Source organism: Aulostomus chinensis, chromosome 13 (genome assembly GCF_037954235.1).
Source record: "Aulostomus chinensis isolate RoL2024-O1b breed Wild chromosome 13, RoL_Achi_v1.0, whole genome shotgun sequence".
Classification (NCBI taxonomy): Eukaryota; Metazoa; Chordata; class Actinopteri; order Syngnathiformes; family Aulostomidae; genus Aulostomus; species Aulostomus chinensis.
In genome coordinates, this window is record NC_141332.1 from 1,610,643 (window position 1) to 1,633,938 (window position 23,296).

Here is a 23,296-nt window from a genome sequence, read left to right on the forward strand (position 1 = left end):
CACTTTCTTCTTCCTGGCCCTCATATTCTTCCTCCTGTGCCTCATATTCTTTCTCCTGTGCCTTATTTTCCTCATCGCTGTCACTGCTGGATCCGGCCACTTCTCTGTTTGCACCCTTTTGTTCTGGTGTCCATTCCTCATCACTGCCACTATCACCACACTCTTCCTCACTTGATTCAGGAAATTCCTCTATAACTATGCACTCCTGTCTCTTGAAGTTCTATAAAATGTAAAGAAACAAATCATTTTCAATGCATAAAATATGCATTGAAAGTGCAAAAATTCAGTGTTGGCTAGCTAGAACACAGTGGAAATTGCTAGCGTAGACATGGCCAGTGCATAATGGCATTAATATAAATGAGTATATACCCTTGGAATGACTCATATAGAGTACAGGGAGACAACAAAACTATTGGGGGAAAGCCTGACATCAATTTCCAAAACAAAAAGGTCAAATAGAAAAAGCAAAGGACATACCTACAAGCCAAAGACATCCCAAGAAACAATTTATGCTGCTTCTTCTGAAATTCCTCAAGGATACTTGTTAATTAATCATCATATAATACTGACAGGTGTGACCAGCTCCCTTGTTGAAGCTGTAGTAGACTGCTTAGTAATGACCCTAGTGGTCCTGTCGGTCCCATTGCTCCAGTCCTGTGTGAGTGAGATGCTCAATGGTGTGTGTACAAACCACCTCTATAAACAAGTGCTTACAGAGTGTTTATAGCGTGTATATAGTTAAAAAAAAAAAACATGCTGAGATCTATTTCCAGGTCACAAGCAGGAGGATCTATCTAGGATGTAGGAGACAGGAGATGAGGAGGCTGAAATAATTTGCCAATGTATTTGCAAAATAATATAAAACAGCAGACAAGTAAAGAATGTACTTTAATTACTCTTAGTGTTACATGGCAGCACAATAGAGGAACAAAGACGCAGACAAGGTGATGATGAAAGTTGACTCAAAACAATTCATTTGAACTTGAGGCCAGATGAGTTTTGGGTTAGGTCAGGGCAGAGTAGGCGTCTAATTTAGAAGAAGATGGTGAAAGAGGCTGGATCCAGGAGAGAACAGAGGAGAGAACAGAGGAGAGAACAGAGGAGAGAACAGAGGAGAGCAGGGTCAATTAAGTCAAAAAGATAACCATTTCAGTGGCAAAATTTGGCTGGAAGGCTGGTTACTAACTCAAGTGTTTGATTTGATGTAGTTGGTGAGGCTCTGTTCTGGCCCCAAGCCCCCCCAAGCACACACATTTATTACTTGTTAATTGATCATTTACAAATATGGTTACCTTTTTTTATAAGGACAACATTTCTGGTTGAAGTGAATTCAGTCAAAACCACTGCAGCTTAACGGGAACTTCCAGGATTACTGTTGTTCAAACATCAAACTAACCCATGCACTGTTGTTTTTGGCTGAATGTCAGACACTGTTCTACTGAACACAAAATGTGGACAAAAGGTACCATGTGTCATGATCTACTGCAGTATAACCTAGTTTAGCTACATTTCTGTGAACCCCCCCCCCCCCCCCCCCCCTTGTGGGGTGTATTGGCAGTTAATAAGAGTGGAGAGGAAAGTGACATAGTTATAACAGATAAAACATAATATAAGATAATAAAATATGTGAAAAAAATGCTTTTTTGTTGGTTTCAGAGCCTCTCCTCCAAGGAAATGGTCCATAAATGTGATAAGTGAAACACTTAGGTTGACGTTTAACTGATAAATGTCATGACAAAATTAAAAATGTACCTTATAGGAGGCAGTTTGATGAAGGGTTTTTTTGGTCATTTTCACACAGAACACGTTCACTTATACTGTTGCCAGCAGTTTGTTGTGACTGCTGTTTGTTTTCCATTTCTTCTAACCATAACAAGTGCTTACTGGAACTCAGATATGATGTGTAATACTACTATTATTGTTATAGAACCTAACGAGATCTTAACCATAGCATTAACATGTTGTACATTATTTTTCCACATTAATTTTAGAGGGGCACAAAGGAAACCTGCTCATTAAACCACTGCCATCGTATGTCCTTAATATCATTAGTTTTGGTGCTACTATTACTAGAATCTTATAGCATAGAGCACAGGAAGAAGCATATGTTGAATGCATTAATTCAAAGTAGACTTGTCCTGGAGGGTTTGCCTACACTGGATTATGTGCTTTAATATTTTACCACACCCTGCTACACTAGCCTGTCAGAATGTATCAGAGCAGGAAGCAGGACTTACTAAAAACATATTGGGAAAACGCAAAAAAGAAACCACAGAGCAAGGTGAATACCATAGGATGGAGGGTTGTTAATCGAAGAACCTACTTGTGAGGCCACCTTTGCCATGGTACCATTGTACACCAAGAGACTGTCATCAGCTCAAAGACATACTGCTGGGCTGGGAGGCAGGGCTACAGAAATGATTTAAATGCTTGACCGAAAGTGTAGGGACAAAAAACCCAAACTAAGCAGAGGCTAGGAGAGTAATCCAAACAAAATAAGACGCAGAGTGTTTAGTAAAATGAGAGAGATGAAGTACAGGCACACAATCAACAAGACATGAATGAGAATAAGAGAAACGGGGAAGGCAGGGAGAGAGAGGGAGAGAGAGAGAGAGAGAGAGAGAGAGAGAGAGAGAGAGAGAGAAAGAGTCTGTGGAAGACTCTCCCCCCTCCCCCAGGTTTTGACTTTTACTACTTGTTTTGTAACTTTGTAGTCGCCAGTCACACAAGCTGAGTGGCTCCTGGCCAGACCAAGAGGGACTGATCCCTGGTGATATACACTTGGAGTTCTTTCCAACGAAGGGAGACTAGGTTTCTGTGTATAAAAAAGATTGAACAAGATGTCCCAAAGATCCATGTTAACTCCAGAAGATGGAGGAGCTGCCGCAAATGGACACAAGGTTTCTGTGCGTGGAAGTGGGTCAAGATTTAAAAGGAAAGTCCTGGATGAGGGCAACAAGAAGGTGGGACTGGGGAAGAAGGTTACTCTGTTCCGGGGTACCTCCATGATTGTGGGTACCATTATTGGTGCTGGGATCTTCATCTCTCCTAAAGGAATCCTGAAACACACTGGCAGTGTAGGAATGTCTTTGGTAATGTGGATCGCTTGTGGTGTGCTGTCACTCTTTGGTGAGTTTTCACTCATTAGCAGATGCAAAGCTGTCTACTTGTGTTTAACTACAAAAAAGAAGTAGTATGCTGTTTATTGTGATTATTTGGTTTACACAGATTAAACTCGGCAATTATGTTGAGAAAATACCACTTAATTTTTAAACTAAAAAGTTAAACATGAACTACATGCACCCTTTTTTTTAAACATGAGTACAATTTGGTGACCAAATACCAAGATTAAACTTCTGTGGGTGTATGTACTACATTTTGTTTCTTCTGTCCAATGTATGCATCACACACTTCATAAAAAAACAGAGATAAAACATGTTGAAACCTTTTTTCTTTTTAAAAACCCTATGTATCTAAATGTATCTAAACAATAATCTAAATATCTTCAGCTATCTATCAGGTCTCATGGAATTTGTTCCTGTCTTTATCGTAGCCTTGGATAACTGATCTTTTCATAGTTGAATTTGGCGAGTTGCTCTGAACCGAAATTTCTAGGAAAAGGGTTGTGGATTAAAGGCTGCTGTTTTGAATGACATTTATTGAACATTATACAACTCAAATAATCTAAAGATACAAACCTAGTTTGACAACACATAGATATATGCATTATTGTGCCTTGCCACTTTGTTTTTTTGTAAATCAAAAATTGACTGCCTCTTGTTAAAGTAGGGGGTATATGCTTTTCCCAACAATACATCAGAGATTAAACGGTTAAAATAAAACAGTAAAAGATCTTACAAGTTTATGACAACGTATGTAAAACTTCTATAATAGTTCAGACTAAAATCAGATAGAACACAAATACAGTAAACATATGCGTACACACACGCTCACACAGGGGAAGTACACATTTTTTTAGAAAAGTTTTGCATAAAACAATAGAGAATATGGTGGATATATGCTAATGCCCCACTTTCTCTCTTTGCTATAGAAGCAGCAGGTAGGTTCTGTGTGTACTCATGGTACATTTGGCCTTTGGACATCCCAACATGTTAATCCAGACCTTGCACAAGCGATAGAAATGTAGTTTTGATCCTCTTGAGAGTCAAATGGATGAAGATGGCTCAGGAGGGTAGAGGGTTTATAATCTGAAGGTTGGTTCATTCGTAGTCCATGTCTGAACCTCTTGCCTCTCCTGACGCCTTCGCCATCAGTTTATGAATGTGTGTGTTTGTGGTGTGTGTGTGTGTGTGTGTGTGGGGGGGGGGGGGTTGGCTAACAGGGGGCAGTGGATGAATAACAATGTGTTTAAAGGCACTGCATAAACAATATACTGCTTTGCTGCATGGATGAAATCCATTGTTGTATCCTGCTGTTCATGTTCTGAGTGGAGAAATATGTCCTATGTCCTGAAGCTTCATGAATGAATTTTGTGTAGGGAATGGTATCCTTCAATTGCTCAGGATTGCACTGCAATGAAAGGAAAGAAGGCACTTAAATTTCTCTTAAAGGTTATGGGGTGAGAAATATTATTGTCCCAATGTGATATATTTTGGTGATCATTGTCCCAAAAAAAGGCTGCACAGTGGTGCAGTGGTCAGCACTGTGGCCTCACAGCAAGAAGGTTCCGGGTTCGAGTCCTGGCTCGGGCACAGGATCTTTCTGTGTGGAGTCTCCATGTTCTCCCTGTGCATGCATGGGTCCTCTCTGGGTACTCCGGCTTATTCCCACCGTACAAAGATATGCAATTGGGGACTAGGACTACATTGCCCGTAGGTGTGACTGTGAGTGTGAATGGTTGTTCGTCTCTGTATGTTGGCCCTGCGATGGACTGGTGACCTGTCCAGGGTGAACCCCGCCTCTCGCCTGTAGATGCTGGGATAGGCTCCAGCCCCCCCGCGACCCTTACTAGAAAGGAATAAGCGGAAGATGATGAATGAATGAATGAATGTCTCAAAAAAAGAATTCATTCATTTCTATAGATATGGCGGAGAGAGATGATAAGCCTTCAAACCTTTTTCTGTGGAAGCCAGCACTAATCTATCAACTCTGATTTGCAGGAGCATTGTCTTATGCAGAGCTTGGAACTTGCATTAAGAAGTCTGGTGGACACTACACATATATAATGGAAGCCTTCGGACCTCAGATGGCTTTCATAAGGCTGTGGGTTGATCTCATTGCTATAAGGTAATATTTGCTTTTTTACCTCAAGTTGACTGGAACCAACTTTAAAGCAATACATCACCCTTTCTTTCTTTTTTTTGCTGTTTGTTTGCCTTGGAATTTCTCATAAAGTGGTGTCTTGAACTAACAAAGATGTTTTCCCCCAGCATCAATTAATTTTTTTAACTCAAGAATACAGAAAAGTGAAGCACAAATTTTTAGCTTGAAGCTAATAGCATCTTGATGAACAACAGATACAGAGACGAAACCACAGTGTAGCTCCACAAAAAACATACATTTTAAAACTCACAAGCGCACTACCAAGGCAACATAAGCAAGTGAACACAAGCAAGTTAGTTCAACAGAATGCACTAGCTGGTCACTCTTGGCCTAGCGTGAACGAACACTGACCCGAAGAGGCAATAGTTTGGTTGGTGTGAGTCAAATCCAAATGTTTGTGGATTACTGAGCATATGGCTGGAAAAAGAAGTGTATAATACTTGACGTTGCACTTGAGTACTTACTCTGTCATTGGTGGCAGTTTTTATGTGTGGTCGACATTTTACACATTCTGGACTCACAAATAAGTGATGCAGGAGGGAAAAATGACAAGGGAGACACACCTGTTTTTAAGTACACTTTTGAGTCACATATTCCTTCACACCTACATTTATATAAGTCAATATTCAATATTAGCTGTATAGCTAATAATTGTCATAATAAATGAGTCATTCAAGGTGACAGTCCCGGAGAATCACCATCAACTCAACAATCCTTCTCAGCTCTACAATGTATTGCTGCTTCTTTAACAGTTTTGGCTCACATACCTGGTTGCAAGCAGCAGGGACCACAGACAGACAAAACCAAAGACTATTTGGCAGCATTCTGGTGAGGAGCATTACATAGCAAAGGAGATAGTTTACTCAGGGGTTGGTCAAGAGCAAAATTCTCCATGTGAATACTAATGATGTCTTGGTTCTGCTGCTGGAAATGGAGTTTTTCTTTCGACCTGTCTTGTAACTGCCCTCACGACTTTAGAAAAGCTACATTTCAAAAGACATGTCAGTAATTTCTTTAGAATTCCTGTGAATTTACTTGTGGAAATTGATCTCCATGCAATTTTAAGTAGATATTCAGCACTGATGAACTACTGTAAAGTCAAATCTTCACGACAGATATTATATGTGAGGGCATCAATACCTAAAGAGGTTAACATGATGGAAGCAATAAGCTAAACTGCTAGAGCATGGTTTCCAGTCAGTTATTATAATGCAGAGACACAGGAATGTCTTTTTTAATTGCAGTGGACAGCACAAGTAGCCGCCTTTTGTTATAAGTGCTAGAGAATGCAATTTTTTTTTTTTTTACTGTCTTTCTGGCTGGGAGCAGGGTTTTAGAAGAATATCATGACATATTATTTTAGCATTTAACAGTCCACACCTGCAGGCAAGGACGATGCCTCTGCATAATTTATATATTTTATACAACAGCTTGGATTACTATTTTGCTTTCTCAGGAAAATTTATACTTAGTCTGATATCATCAGTTATTTCATGGTCTAAAGTAAGAATGGGAGTTTTACTTAAGATTACCGTTTGCTTGTATTGATCATGTTAATTTATACATGCAAAGTTTTTCTATGCTGGAACATTTATCAAATGCCTGCATATTTAATTTAATAACTTCTCAATTTCATATTTCCATCAGGTGAGCAAATTGAATAAGACAGTTTTTTATGCTGCTGGAAATTATAGGACATCAACGCAGAGCAGCTGTGAGACAGACAGCCCCGGAGTTAAGACACTGCTTGTGATAGCAGTGGAAGATGGCTATGAATGAGACTTGCAGCAGAAAAAGGATGAGATGATCCTGCTGAGGACAGGATGGTGATGGGGAGGAGGAGGGATGAGCATAACAGCAGCAAGCCAAGATTGAGCAGGAAGAGAGATGTATTTAAGAAGAGGGTAACCAAATGATTGGCCAGGAAATGTGCTGTGTGCTGTTGCACAGAGGTGATGAGCTGGTGATGCTGAGATGTGACAACATCCTTGAGCATTTGACAGCTAGAATGTGATTGAGTATGTGTGAGAAGTGAGCATGACAGATAAGGGGTGAGAAGTAAAACTATACACCTGAGTGCAACATATATTCTTCCTGACTGAAAGAAAACTGAGCTCCAAATGAACATTTCATTTCAGAAAACAACAATTCCAAAGCGAATGTCTTATGTTGTGTTCACACCAAACGCAATGCAGTTTTTCATGTCGCTTAATTCATGCAAATATGATCACTGGATCTTTTGTTTTTATCTGCGTCAGACGCGCAAACTTTTTTCCCCTGCAAGGAGAAATTATTTTTTTCCATCATCAACCATGGCTGATATAACAACCGTTGCTGGCTTTTATCTGTTGTGGAAGTCCCAGATATGGCGGAAAACCAAACCCTGCTCTATCTGGATCCATGGCACAATCCAGAGGAGCACACAGCTGGGTGAATTTCACCACTTTCTCCAGGAACTGCACCTGGACGACGGCCGTTTCCAGCGGTGCTTCAGGCTGACGAGGGCCGAGTTCGATGAGCTGTTGGTGAGGATCATGCCAGGATATCACGGATGGACAACTACAGGTGCCAGGACCGTAGACTTGACGCCACGGGGAATCTCAACGCTGATAGGCTCTCTCAACACATCGTTCAATATTCTCAACTTGCATGTAGACGCAAAAACGCGAAATTTGCGTCAAGTCATACGTGCCGCCCAGCGAGGGTACACTCAATTTTGCATCTAATTGCCTCTTTACATAGACTTTACATAGACTTTACATGTAAACTCATCGTGTGAAAAATTCGCGTTGCGTTTGTTGTGAACACACCTTTACTGTGATGAACAGCCATTTAATGGTGACATCAATTGATCATGACGAACTTCAGTATCAAAGGGAGGGCTTTAATGAAGCCTGGGATTTTAGTTTGAAAAATATATAAAAAGGAATTTCCAAACTTCTTTAAAGTGAAATGTAGAAATATATTTTAAAAGGGAAGCAGAAGGGCAAACAAGAGGCAATAATAATTCAAAATAGAAAATCAGTAAAAACTGATTAATCATGACTATGAATATGAATTGAATAATTAAAACTAAATCTTGGCAGAGCGGGGATACTATAATTTGAGATTAATAATTTGTATAAGAAAGAGACAGAGCGGGTCACAACTGTGCTTCCCAGAAAAATGCATTTTGGTGATCAACACCGATCAGTGTGGATCCAGAAGTCTCTCGCTGATGCCCAAGTTCCCATGGCTGGACGGGAGTTGGCTAAGATTACTCTCATGGATGAACTTGTAGAAACTGCAGTAAAACCGACTTTAAATCTCTATCTGCAGAGTAATTTTTATCCAAAGGAGTGAAAATGGGGGAATTACACTGCACGGCTAGAAAGCAGAAGTCCCTTCTCGATGACTAAGAAGAGCTGAGAAGTCTCCAGATGTTTCCTCCTCATTTACAATGTGTGAAAGTTCTCATCTCTTTTACGTTCTCTATTTATTTAACCCCTCCTTTAAAAGTCCTTCACATAACCTGTGGTGATGGTCAACAACTTTGAGTTTTCAGAGCCTCAGACATTTATTTTTATGGCCAGCTTTCTCTCTCTCTCTCTCTGCTCCGTGTCAAGCGTAATTAGTCACATACAACATATGCGACACTACTTTTACACACAATTCACCGCTAAGCCATTTCTTAATCAAGTTACAGACATAATCACCAGTTTACTAAGTACATTACGTCAGAGCGTTTCTTTTAACACTGGATCACATGTTTTTTCTCATGTTTGTGATGTTAACAATCCTTTATCTTGGATTATTGTCTTCTTAAACAGGCTGCAATTTGATTCTCTCTGACCGCCTCAACCGTGTTTGATTTAGTCAGACGTGAGTTGTTCTGTATTTCTTTAAAAGTTTTTGTTTAGTTTATTGAAGCCTCTGAGTCTGCTTCCTATCACCTGAAAATTCTGTCCCCAAGGCAAGAGACTACACCCACATGATGTTCCCTGGGGTCAAATCCTGCACTCCATACATGTCAAATACTGACACTTGGTCACAGTTGTTATGCAACATACTGTGATATTGCACTTTCTCCTCAAGCATTCGTTTCAATGAGCATTCTAACTGGAGGTACACTGTATACCAGGACTTCATATCAGCTCTAAAGACTTAATTACAATATACGTAAATGTTTTAAGTTTGATGTCATGACTGCAAACTTTTTGTGAGGGTCTGGGTTTTGTGTGGACCACTGTAGCAAAAAACTGAACACTCAGGAGGAGCAGTTTAGAAAAGATTTAATGAAAATAAGAATTAGTGGTAGACAAAAAAAAGCAAAAATCCCCAAACACAAAAAAAGGATGACCCCAGGTGATGGTGGCAAGAAGCTGGCAGGCCACAGAGACAGGAGGCAGGAGGCAGTGGCAACATGGAGGCAGCGAGGCACAAAAAACAAACAGGAAGGAATTATCTGTTGAAGTACTGAACCAGTCTTTTATGGTGAGCTTGGTGAGATGGATTGGAATCAGGTGTATCTCATCCACAGCCGAGGAAAGGTGAAAGCAGGCCAGCCATGCTGCCTGCCAGACACACTGCAAAGCTAGACAGATAGAGGGGGGAGGAGAGAAAACAGAGCACAGGAAAAAACAAACCAAACACAAAACCCAGACCATGACACTTTTAAGTAAACTCATTTATAGACAAACTAGAATAACTAGTGAATAACTAAGTTAAATGGCCTTGAAATACTAAGATTTGATCATGATCAAACCCCTTCCTCACTTATTAGTTGTGAAGGGGGCGTATTCAAAATGAAAGAGCGCATTTCCACTCGCTTACTTCGGCTTGGGTCGGGTCGGTTTAGCCCGCTTCCACTGGCCCCAACACGATACTAACTTGGTCGTTACTATTTTGGTCCCTGCTCCACAGGGCTTCCAAGCAAGCCAAGCAGGAACTAAAAGGTGACGTAAACATATAGCAGGGCGCTGATTGGGTAACTTACCCACTCACATCATCTACTTTATATCATCTTAGCCTTGGTGGAATACTGGTTGATTGCTTGGTAAAGGCTTTTATACTTTTCTTGGGTGTGTCGTCATTTGTTGTTATTTTGTCGCACACAAATTACACCAGGGAACTCTCGGCCGATGAGTCCACCCACACTGGTGTGGTACCCAGCACTAGTGGAAACGCACCCATACCGAGCCGTACCGACACAACCCGACCTGAGCCGAAGTGAGCCAGTGGATATACACCCTAAGAGTCAGCTATATCTTTTAACTAAATACTGGAGCATATATATCAAATTGTGTATAAAGTTACAGATAAATCAGTAATACAAATTAAAAGAAAGAGGAAAATGAATGAACATAGTTTTAACCATTATCTTTTTTCACATTCAAAAGGATAAGGAAATAATATCAATTCAAACCAAAACAGCACCATTTAATGCATTGCCTTTGTCATGACTCCTTGCCCTTGACCCCATGTTGGATATCGGTTTGGCTGCAACTTCCGCCTACAGAGTCACACAATGCTGTTTTGTCTGTAAGTGGACTTGCTCTGTGGATTTGAGGAGTTTTAGGTGAGTGGAAATGTTGTTGTTTTTTTAATCTTGAGAACAGTGTTAGCTTTGTTGCTTTATTATGGTCACCGGTTTTACTGACATTTTTACCCATTTGCTACCTGTCAGCTAGCTAGCTCTCTGGAGGAGATGTTGTTGGGGACAGAGATGTTTGAGCGGATGCCAAACATTTTCCTTTCCTTTCTGTTAACTGACTGCTCACTGGAGTGGTTGTTTTGGCTGTGTCCTGCTCTAATGAATGTTGTATTTTGAAAAGATTATTGAAATTAAATATGCCTATGTAAGGTTACTTAACTGACAAACTGTCGTGAAAAGCTGAATATAATGCATGAGATAATGTTATGGTGACCTGACCATATTTTCATTATGTCAATTCAGGCAATGTTGCTCAAGGATACTTAAACATGGTCACCGGGGGAAGTGATGATCGAACCAGCAACTCTTCGGTTGCTAGACGGCCACACTGCCTTTGAGCCATACCGCCCCCTTAAGCTAAACTTACAAAGTACAAACTGTTATGTTCGTGACTTTAAGGCCTTGTGTTTTCTAACTCTACTTAATAGTAAACAAATGAATATAAATGAATTACTTGACACATTGAGCCTGCTTTACTGTCTTATTGTAGAAGATGCTCCACACTGCTCTTTGTTGATGCACATATTGTTCCATGTGCCAACATGTGCCAAAGTGGAGAGTGATCCGAGGTGTGTTCAAGAGAGCACAGATGCATCTAGCAAGTCAGACAGTGAAGCAGATGCAAGATTATTCTTTTCTTTTTTCTGTTCATAAAGCTGGTAAGTTGATGTAGATCTGGGGATGTTTGATCAATGCTTCATCTAAATCTCATACAACTGAGTTTGGGCACTGCAGTTTGACCGTGGGCCTTTGTATTGTTTCATTTTTCTTTCTAGTTCAGCACAGTGGTGGGGATAAAATCTTCTCTTTTGGTTCACTTTACCTTCTCCCTGTAAGCCTCATGTTACTTCTTCACGAAGGAAGGTTTTACCGGGCAGCTTTTACTCTGGATAAAGGTGAGTTCAATTGTCTTCATCAGTCTCTCCATGTCTTTCTGCAATCTGAGTATCTCAATTTTCCCCGATCTGCTTTTCTTTTCCCTCCTCTGTCATTTCCTTTTCTCTCCTTATTTCTATTCCTTTCGCTCTCTACTTCCATCTCCTGACCTCTCATTCCATCTCCCTTTTTTCATCATCCATTCTGCTTTGTTCTTGTTTCATCTCACAATACTGATATCTGCTTTCCTTCCCTTTGATCTCTTCTTTTCCACTCCATTCTCTCTCATTTACCTTTTTCTCATCCCTCCCTTCCTCCTGTTGTCTGTTGATCCTTTCATGTCATTTTTGTTTCTCTTGTACTTGCTAGTCTTTTGAACGTACAGATTTTGGGTCTGGTCCGCGTATGTTTTGTCAGTTTGATTTTTCCTTTAAACAGAACTGTCAGAGAACGAAAGTAAGCTGGTAATTTGGTTTTCCATTTCAAAATAAACAACAAACAAAACAGCCTGATTTTTTTTTTTTGGTTTGAAAACGAAAAAAAAAACGAGGAAACCAAAATCAAATAATGATCAATTTTGATTGTTACAAAACCCCTTTTTTTGTTTTTGATTTTAACCAAAATATTAATGCTGATGACAGACCGGAAGTGACCGAATATCAAAATAAAAGCCCAGTGAATTGACTTATAGTCAATATAAACTTTTCCAGGGTTGTTTGTTTTTAGGTCATGTCTTCCTGATGGCATTGACATGCCCATAATAAAATTAAATTCTGTTTCACACACTGTTAATGTTACATGAAGTGTCATCCATAATTGTAAGCTCTGTAGGAGTTGAAATGAGAGTAGTCATAGACAATTTATCAGACTTCCACATGAGTAGAATGAAACCGTTCAACACATCCATCCATCCATTTATTTTTAAAATCGTACTTAATTAATGGATTTATTTTTTTTATCAAGGAATGTTATATTACCGATCATATCAAATCAAACACCGTAGATGACTTTGAGGGTATGTTTACAGTGCGACACCTGCTGGTAATTTTTTGTTAATCAACAACATGGATTTTAAAAGGGGAAAACAAAAAGTTGTTATTGGAGCTCCAGTGTGGACAGAGGATCTACACTTACTGTTCCGTAAACATCATACAAGAAAGCAATCTGTCACTGATATAATCTAAACAATGATCATTTGAGTTGTATGCTGGTGCCAGAATGAGTTTTGAAATGGGAGGACATAGGTTAGTGGGAAAACTGAGTAGATCCACTGATAAAACTTCCAGGCTCACACAAAGCCATTAATAGTCACTATTTTCGGCATATACAATATATTAAGCTGTGTGACGCTTGATTCTTTTTTTAAAACTCACAGATAATGTACGAACGATTTCCACTCCGTGTTTATCCATAAATGGATGAACACATCCTAAACCAGCTTTCATATAAATTAGCCGTCTACATCACCTGTCGGCGCCTCTGTGAAGGCTCCACCTTCCATGAGACAATGCAAGAGGTCACGCAGTTTATGGTGTTTCACTGGTGAGGAGCTGTCATGATTTGCTAAAATCCCTAAAACGTGATAGTCGCGGAAAAAAGGCTGAAACACTGCTGCCTCGTAGTCTGCTTCAGGTTCACCTTGTAAAAATATCTAAAATAAAAAATCCCTGCATTTTTTTCCCTATTTTGGATTAACATGGATTGAATTCTTTATGTTTACCTGGAAAAAAAAATCTGGAATCGAAAATACAACACAAAATCCAATTTTATGGCTGTATTTGAATGGTAAACGGCTCATGTTCAGGTTTTTTTTTTTAACCTACGACATATATTAACAAAAAAAAGAAAAATGCCCAGTTTTTTCTTTTCTGATATGCCTTTCGAAGTTGAAGTCGTTCTGGAGTCTGTTTGATAAAAACACACGAGTATTTTCAGTAAATGTTTTTTTTATTCCATGCCCAAAATCTTTCAGACCACTGAGCCAACAGACATCAGGGGCCTTTGTCTTCATCTTTGGAGGTGATCCTTCAACCTTATTGAAGACCTTCTATGTACGTAATTAAATTTGCGGTAGATGATGCAGCTTCATGTCCTTTCATTGTTAAAAAAAATATTTTGAACCACTAAATAAGGCCATATGCTACCGAATCATTCAGCGCTCCAGAGACTAGAAACTGTTTTTTTTTGGGGCCAGCAAATTTTTGGTAAAAATAAGTCTCAGTTGGGGTTGGGTGATCTGCTCTATTTCCTATCTTTCATCCCGTTTAATGGAGATTGCCAATTTACATCTAATCAGGTGAGGGATGGGAGGAGTTTTTTAGCTGATGGGCAGTAAGCATTGCAGACAGAGAAGATAAGTTAATGGCAAAGACAAACACAATGACGCAAAAATAAAAAAATAATACAATCTATTTAAAAAAGCCAAGATATTGATTAAAGAAGGCCACAATGGAAGCAGTACAAGTTAATTGGTTGAAGTTACCAGGACCATTTCTGATGGCCATGTGGATGAAATATGTTATGTAAATATATATATATATATATATATATATATATATATATAATCTGCCATTTAGAGTCAGGTTGGAATTGTGACATTAATGCTACAGACTCACCATCCCTCTGAAGCTCCGAAACTGCGTCAAACAAGCACAACTGATGTACCTCATCAGTCCTCGTTACAAGCACGGCAGCGCAGATAGGTAGACAAGTGTACAGTGCCTGCTCTAAGATATTTAGGCAAGGCAAGGCAGTTTTATTTGTATAGCCCATTTTCACAAACTGTTTGTCTCAAAGGGCTTCACATGGCATCATAACAACATCCTCTGCCCTTAGACCCTCACATCGACTGAGGAAAAACTCCATAGAAAACCCTTTTAACAGGGAAAAATCTGAGAAACCTCAGGGTGAGCAACAGAGGAGGGATCCCTCACCCAGGACGGACAGACGTGCAGTAGATGTTGGTACAGACAAGAAAACAGTTTACAATACAAAATGTGGGAAACATGGAAATGTTAATAACAGCTGAAGAAGGAAGCTTCTGGAAGGGGAGGCAGGGAGAGCAAGCCAGCTTGATGGGGGACTGGATGGCAGACTGGTTCATGGAAGGGGAGCGCAGGCCGGTGTAACAGCAAGGCAAGGGGCGGGGGTAGGGGGGTGATGCAGGCGGCAGTTGGTGCAGAGAGATTGAGCTCTGGTGGATCTGTGGAAACACAGAGAGACTGAGAGACACCAAGGCCAAACTACAAAGTGCAACAAGTAGTGGTAGTGACAGTTCCAAAAATGTGTGGAGAGGAGAGGAGAGGAGAGGAGAGGAGGGAAGGGCTCCATGTAACCTGATGTGTCCCCCAGCAGTCTAAGCCTATAGCAGCATAGCTATCAATGGTTCAGAGCTACCTGAACCAGTCCTAACTGAAGGCTCTGTCATAGAGGAAGGTCTTAAGCCTGGACTTAAACGTAGTCAGAGTGTCTGCCTCTCTGACCCATGGAGAGATGCTGGTTCCACAGTAGAGGAGCCCGGTAACTAAAGGCTCTACCTCCCAGTCTGTTTTTATTGATACTGGGAATCACTAAAAGACCTGCATTCTGGGAGTGGAGTGCTCTGGTGGGACAGTAGGGACTAATTAGCAAAGGCTTTGTTTCCATTTACACAGTAGAAAATAGGTGACACCTATTAAATTCCCAAAATTCATTTTAGATGTGACTAGGTGATCCAATTGTCTTTGGAAAAAAAAGAAAAAAGACCAATTGTGATCTGGTCACTCAGTGGGTGATGAACAATCTGATCACCTAAAGGAACAAGACTAGTTTCAATCAGCACTTTCAATGTAATCCAAATATGGTATTTGATATAAAATCCTTGTTTTTGTCCTTTCAATAATTGCTTTCAGTGTAGTTTATTTTTTATTAGGCTTTGAATTTTAAAAAAATATGGAGGGAATTTATTCAATTGTGTTCTCTCCTTGTCTGTTTCTGTCTGTTAGGGTGCAACCAGTCAAACTCCAGTGGGATTCTTCCAAACTGAGGATGAAAATCCTCAACTGAGGAGTGGGAATCATCTTGGATGGCAGTGTGGTGATGGATAACCTCCCCACCCTTTCTAAGGCCCCCAGTGTCCTCTTACGACTTTTTTTTATATCTTGCTCTTGGGCTATTCCAATTACATGAAAACCACTCTTCTTTGTTGAGCAAGGATGCCCAACCTGGGCAAAAGTGAGATAATATCCACAATACAGGTTCTGAAAAATCAGCTAGCTGTGGGACATGGGTTCAGAGTAGTTATGTACTGCATCAGATATCAGCTGCTTCGTTTTTAATGTTGCTCTTCATTTGAAAAAATGTTTGCCGTTTCTGCATTGTGTTTTTTTGCCGAATGGTGTCAGTGAAATTGGGATATTGTTTTTTTCAAGATTTTTCGTGTTTATCTGGTGTACATTCTCAAATTTTCTCAGTAAACTCAATTTATCTGGATTTACAGTGTGACAGCTGTTCCAAAGGCGTGTTTTCTTTCAAAGCAAAATAAATAACTCCATCCATCATGGGTGGAGGGGGGGCTGGAGACCAACCCATCTGCCTTCGGGCAAGAGACAAGGTTCACCCTGAATGGGTCACCAGTCTGTTGCAGGTCCAGTACATATAGACAAACAACCATTGACACTCACTTTAAAGTATCCAATTAGCCCCTCTTTCATGTCTTTGGACTGTGTGAGGAAGCTGGAGTACCAGAGAGAACCCACGCAGGCACAGGGAGAACATGGAGAAAGACCCCAAGCCGGGGCTTGAACCTGGAACCTTCTTGCTGTGAGGTGACAGTGGTAAACGCTGCACCACCGTGCCGTCCAAATAATAATTTGACAAAGAAAAATTATGTTCTATGATAGGGAAGGAACCACTGTCCCACACTGCAGTCTGGTCTTTAGTTAAAAATGCGCAACTCAAATATGGCCCTAACTCACTGTAGCAAATGTGACACATGAGGCTGCAAAACAGGACTTGAGCTGTGTGGTTTGCTCTACTCACCTCAAAACTTAGTCTCTTTTCTAACCCTAAACATCATTGAATTCTAACTTTTGAAAACAGGTGTAAAGATGGCACTTGAAGTTGTCTTATAGGATTACCCTATTTATTAAATGTGCCCCTGGATACGTGCGTGTTTGAATTATATTCCACTATTTCAATGAGCTTTTACCTGGCTGCTGAAAATGGATTATTCAGTTAACATTGATGAAGTGATAATATTTTTTAACAGTTATTTAGGCCACCATTAGTTCACCACACATACATTTAGATGTAAGTGTTGTCTATCAGGTGACCTCAGATGCTGTCTTCACAGGAGGAGTGTCTGAAACTCAACAGGAGTGTGTTGTGTTTGGAGATATATCTTCTACATCAAGCTGGCGAGCAAAAGCCTGAGATCATTTGTTTAAATATGTGTCAAAGGTCCTGCTTGATGTGTTGGAATTGTTGGATGGCGAACATCACCATTAACAGAGAAATAAAGGTCATAGCTGGCTGTGACCTTGGGAGCCTGTGTAGTAAGCACAGTTTAGAGCAGTGAGGTGAGAAAATGCTAAAGCAGCTGTGTGTGCCCAGCCAAAGCAAAGCTGTATAAACAGTCTGGTGACTATCCGTAGCTGCCAAATTTTTAACTGGCCTCAGGCTAGTAGGACCCTGTAGAAAGCATGGGAAATGAATAGAGACAGAGGCCTAGAATGAAAACAAGAATGAGAAAGACAAAGAGAGATTTCCCTGGCTGCTGCAGCTTAGTGGCTGTTGTGGGAAATGAACAAGAAATACTGATGAGCCATAAGATGAGCCTGTGGGACTGGCTAGCCTCATTTGATCCTTATTGAAGCCCAGGCTTTAGAGAGCCAACTCTGTGTCCAGAGCACAGAATGGAAGAGGTAGACTATTCTCCAAGATACATGAGATACACACCAACAACACCCATCCATTCATCCACCCATCCATCTATACTGCTCATCCTGTCAAAGTTTGAGTGTGTGTGTGTGTGTGTGTGTGTGTAGGGGGGGGGGGGGGTCGGCCTTCACCTGTCAGCTGTCCAACTAAATAAAGCACAGGGAAAACATGCAAAATCCACACAGAAAGACCCTGGTTGCCCACAACCAGTACCACATGCACACCAATGCAAAATGCAGAAGTCCCTCGCCAGTGACTAAGAAGAGCTGGGAGGCTGTGTCTTGATGTTTCCTCTTCCTCTAAATTTTCTCACATGCTGGTTTACCCTCTTTTATTCCTCATTCCTGCCTCTTTAAGAACACATGAATTAATTTTTATTTCATCATTATCATTCTTTTCGTTATGATACTTGAAGGTATGCTGTGAATCTCTTCCATAATAATTCATTGTTGCTTTGACAAGTATTTAATGTAGCATATAATTTACTGATGTTGCAGAAATATCGTAATGATGATTGTATGTCTACTGTCCTTGTGTGTGTGTGTGTGTGTGTGTGTGTGTGTGTGTGTGTGTGTGTGTGTGTGCGCGTGCACCCTCCAGGCCTGCAGCATTGGCAGTTATCGCTTTGGCTTTTGGTCAGTATATCCTGGAGCCTCTGTTCATGCCCTGTGATATTCCCCCTATTGCTGTCAAGTTGACCACCGCCATGGGCATAAGTATGTACCTGGACCACTGCAAACCACTGTATAAGTCTGATAATTCATCTGGAATCTGGTATCTCATTGTAACCAGTCTGTACAAGACAGGAAGTTCACACAAAGTGCACATGATAAAATGAGTTGAATTACTGGCAGAACAGGGGAAGGAGCAGAGCTGTGGACGTGACTGACCCCAATGATCCTAAGTCTGTCCATGATACAGATTCCAACAAGAACTACAGCAGTTCTGCAGATGTGCTACAGTGGCTGCTGGGAAATAAGTTGAGCTGGACTGTGAAGGAAAAAACAAAAGCATGGCTATTTGGAGTCAACAATACTTTTCTAATGACAAATTCACATTTAATGACAGAATATGAAAACTGTTTTTTTTCTGGTTGAATATGATTTGAATAGGAAATGAAGAGAAATACAGTAATCAAAGAAAGTACTCAAAGAATAAAGATGTAGTATAATAGAATTATTCACAATACAAAGTATAAAAGCAATGCAATATATTTGTTTACTAAGAGAAGCTGTACAGTAAATGAGTTACAGTTGTATTAATGGTGGTTTACAAACAGGAATATGTATTTATGTTTTGTGCTTAAGTGAATGCAATAAGATAACTATGGTTATTTAACACACCTAAGAGAGCTGCTGACAGCCACTGTTGACATTTTGACATTGACACATACTTAGAATGTGATGCAATTCTCTGTCTGTCTGTCTGTCTGTCTGTCTGTCTGTCTATCTGTCTGTCTCTCTGTGTGCCTACAGCTTCTGTCATGTATCTGAACAGTGTGAGTGTGACATGGACAACCAGGATTCAAGTCTTCCTCACCTTAAGCAAGCTGTTAGCCATTGCCAGTATCATAGTACCCGGAATGTACCAGCTCTTCAAAGGTAGGAGATGACCACTACCACTGCTGCCATCAACATCATTTCCATGAGCACAATACCAGAGACTCAGGGGTGGGGGGGCCTCCACAGGACATTAATTGTCTCCTCATTGCAGCCATTTAATTGATGTTGAGGAATATTTGCAGACTTCACACAGTGTGTTCAGCTGCAACACTGAACATTGTCTCCATTATTTCACACACCAACATGCACTGTAACCTTACAGGCCATGATTCACAGGTGCTCACAGCAATGTCCAGGGTGTTTCACAATGTCCAGCCAGCAGGCGACCAGTGGACACTGGAACACAGCACATGTTTGAACACAGTGCAAACGTGACTATTTCTACACATACCATTGTGTACACCACTGGTTTTCAAATGGGGGTACACTTACCCCTGGGGGTACGTGGAGGAACTCCAGGGGGTATGTGTAGGTTTACAAAAATATATATATTTAAAAAAAGCAGTAAACCTAATAATAATTAAGTCTTGAGAAATAATTATATTATAAAAGTTCAATAAAATACAAATGTATGCTCATACACTGAATTTTATATTCAGAATTCAATTTTAATATCCTTAAAAAAACGGACTCTCCGCAAACCTAGTTAGTTTGACCCATTGGTCCAGCATCACGTTAAGAACCTGCCGTTGCCATGATGACAATGGAGATGTGGCTCAAGTACAACAGCGATGCTGCTGAAAATACGGAGAAACAAGTGAAAAAAAAGGCGAAACCAGAACCGATGAAGCACCGAAAGTAGGCACCAAAGGCACTGTGTTTTTGGGGGTTTTTTGCGGGGAGAAATTAGCCAACGTTAGCAAATCATGTATATGAGTTGTTTAACTTTAATAAATCAGACACTGATGGCACGACACTGCACCTCTTTATTTTCTACCAAAAATGTTTTGCACGTGTCAGGGGGCACTTGACTAAAAAATATTTTAAAGGGGTACAAAGGGGTTTGAGAACAACTGATGTACACAAAGCATGATTTGTTCTCACAATTACATTATATACGTAAAAGTGGCTGTTCAACAGATGGTTGCCCAAATGAAAATAATGGATGGATGGATATAAAAGTGGGAAGGAAGTTTTTGTTCCGCTCGGTTGCGACATGTCCTTTAAAGGGTGAGAATTTTAGAAATCTCCTCATTTTGGAACAATGGGAGGACTGCTTGCCTCAGAGCCTGCCTGTTATCCAGTGGGCAACTGGTTACTTTGAAATTATGCCCACCAAAAGGGCATTTTTGACACTGACAGGTTCAAATTGCTTATGTAGTTGTGTCCAACAACTTAATGGAAAGGACAAATGTATGTGTTTAGCAGCTCTCTGCTCTCTGAGTCCCTCCCGAATGACTGAGCTTCTCACCCTGTCTCTAAGGGAGAGCCCAGCCACCCTGCATTTTGGCCGCTTGTATTCACGATCTCGTTCTTTCGGTCATTACCCAGAACTCATGACCGTAGGTGAGGGTTGGAACGTAGATTGACCAGTAAATTGAGAGCCTCGCCTTTTGCCTAAGCTCCCTCTTCCCCACAACAGACTGGTTTAGCACCCGCATCATTGCAGATGCTGCCCCAATCCGCCTGTCAATCTCCTGCTCCATCCTACCCTCACTCGTGAACAAGACCCTGAGATACTTAAACTCCTCCACCTGAGGCAGGACCTCCCCCCCTGACCTAAAGTGGGCACCCATTTCTGGCTGAGGACCATGACCTCAGATTTGGAGGTGCTGATTTTCATCCCAGCCGCTTCACATTCGGCTGTGAACTGTCCCAGCAAGAGCTGGAGGTCGTGGCCTGATGAAGCTAAGAGGACCACGTCATCCACAAAGAGCAGCGGCGACACCCTTCCACCACCAAACTTGACCCCCTCCACCACCCGGCTGCACCTGGAAATTCTGTCCATAAAGGTTATGAACAAAACCGATGACAAAGGGCAGCCTTGGTGGAGTCCAACCCTCACCGGGATCAAGTCTGACTTACTGCTGGCAATGTGGACCAGACTCTTGCTCCTCCAGTAGAAAGACTGAACGGCCCTTTGTAAGGGGCATCCATGCAGATGTGCATTTCTCCTTTCTATTATGGTGTTTGTCTATTCTAATAGCTACATGAGCCTCTAAATGTGGAAAATGAAATTTTAGTGGACTTAAACTGACAATAGGCATTTGCCTATTGGATTGCATTATAACATGGGCTGGGGGCTGCCAGTGTTGCTGGAGCAATTTTCAGCGTATTTCAGTGCGAGAGTGCATCTGTAAGGAAAAGCATGGTTTAGTTTTAGAAGAGAACTGCTACTAAAGGGGCAGGAAGATACGTCTTTTACTCCACAAAGCACTGCTGCAGTTTCACAGGAAAAGGCAGTTCAGTATTTCACAAATATTTGAAGTGAATGGTGACCAGTTTTCAAATGTAAAAAACAAAACAAAACTTAAACATAAAGTGCCTCCATACAGCTTGACAAGAGTATGTTTCTTGAACCCTCCATACTAACACTTTGTTTTTAGTCTCTCCTTTCACTGCAGCCTGTAGCTCCCAGGAATGATGCCATGTTGGTTCTTTTTTGGGTGAACTATCCCCTTAATGCAGACACAAATTGTATTATCAAAGTTAAATGGGGACAATGGATGGTATTTGATGTGTCACGGTCAGTCTAATGTTCTCCATTTTCCAAGGGCACAACCCTTATACTGGATCACCACACAAGGACTCACTTCCGCGCCTACTTATTTTTAAATGTGTTTAAGTTTTTAAATAACTTGAGTTGACTGCAAATGGAAGGAAGCTAGCCAGACCTCTGTAGTGCCATGAAATTTAATTAAAGATAAATCATATCAAGTGCTTTTTATAATCGTGTTAATATGATAGTCTTCTTAGACACTACATTAACAAGTCAAAGAACCAGCCTCTCCTGGTGGTGTGTGGTGTATGGCAAATATTAATCCTAAGGTTTAGAGAGTGGGGCTGAATGAAAGATCAGAAGTGTTGTAGGGTCCAGGTCCGATGCTGTTTATGGCTGAAGCAGATATCACACAGCCTTAATTTTCTTCTCAATAAAGAGCTCCAGACCAAAACAATCTTTCCAGTTCACAGTTTCAATTATTTTGGACTTATACAGCTGAAAACAGAGGCAGTTTAAGCAGACTTTAACCACTGATGTGGATGCTACAATGTCCATCCATCCATCCATCCATCCATTTTCTACTGTTTATCCTGTTAAGGGTTGTAGGAGTGCTGGAGCCTATCCCAGCAGCCTACGGGCGAGAAGCAGGGTAAATTCCCCAAATGTTCTATAATGCATTTCATGTTTCTGTATTTTCATTGAAAGACAGCAGGAAAATGGGGCAGAGACAAAGACAGAGGGAGAGAGAGATAGAAAGTAAGAGATGAAGAAGTGAGAGAATGGATGAAATGACAGTAAAATAGGGCTGCACGGTGGTGCAGTGGTTAGCACTGTCGCCTCACAGCAAGAAGGTTCTGGGTTCGAGTCCTGGCTTGGGCACGGGATCTTTCTGTGTGGAGTTTGCATGTTCTCCCTGTGCCTGCGTGGGTTCTCTCTGGTACTCCAGCTTCCTCCACTGTCCAAAGACATCAATTGGGGACGAGGCTGATTGATACTCTAAATTGACCGTAGGTATGAATGTGAGTGTGAATGGTTGTTCGTCTCTGTATGTTGGCCCTGCGATAGACTGGTGACCTGTCCAGGGTGAACCCCGCCTCTCGCCCATAGATACTGGGATAGGGTCCAGCCCCCCCGTGACCCTGAACAGGAATAAGCAGAAGACAATGGATGGATAGTGAAATAGTAGAAGGTGTCTACCTATAATGACATCTACCTCTTAAGCAATCAATTTCAACATAATATTAGTATTCAAGTGCTAGTCAAAACAACACAAATGCAATCCTTATGTTAACTACAGCAAAG

General features: G+C 40.9%; 1 protein-coding gene and 1 long non-coding RNA gene across 2 annotated transcripts in view; both read left to right on the forward strand.

Annotated features, from left to right (window-relative positions):
• The first annotated feature begins 2,664 nt into the window (after positions 1 to 2,664).
• The window catches only part of slc7a11 (solute carrier family 7 member 11), a 31,439-nt gene continuing 10,807 nt past the window's right edge, over positions 2,665 to 23,296 (forward strand). The window contains exons 1-4 of the mRNA XM_086222760.1: positions 2,665 to 3,129; positions 5,121 to 5,247; positions 18,371 to 18,486; positions 19,246 to 19,371. Coding sequence (XP_086078886.1) covers positions 2,841 to 3,129; positions 5,121 to 5,247; positions 18,371 to 18,486; positions 19,246 to 19,371 — 658 coding nt within the window. The 5' untranslated portion in view covers positions 2,665 to 2,840. The remainder of the gene's footprint in view (positions 3,130 to 5,120; positions 5,248 to 18,370; positions 18,487 to 19,245; positions 19,372 to 23,296) is intronic.
• On the forward strand, positions 10,803 to 11,961 carry LOC147250473 (uncharacterized). The gene is made up of 3 exons (XR_015119079.1): positions 10,803 to 10,840; positions 11,466 to 11,634; positions 11,757 to 11,961. It is a non-coding gene; the product is annotated as an uncharacterized LOC147250473 (long non-coding RNA).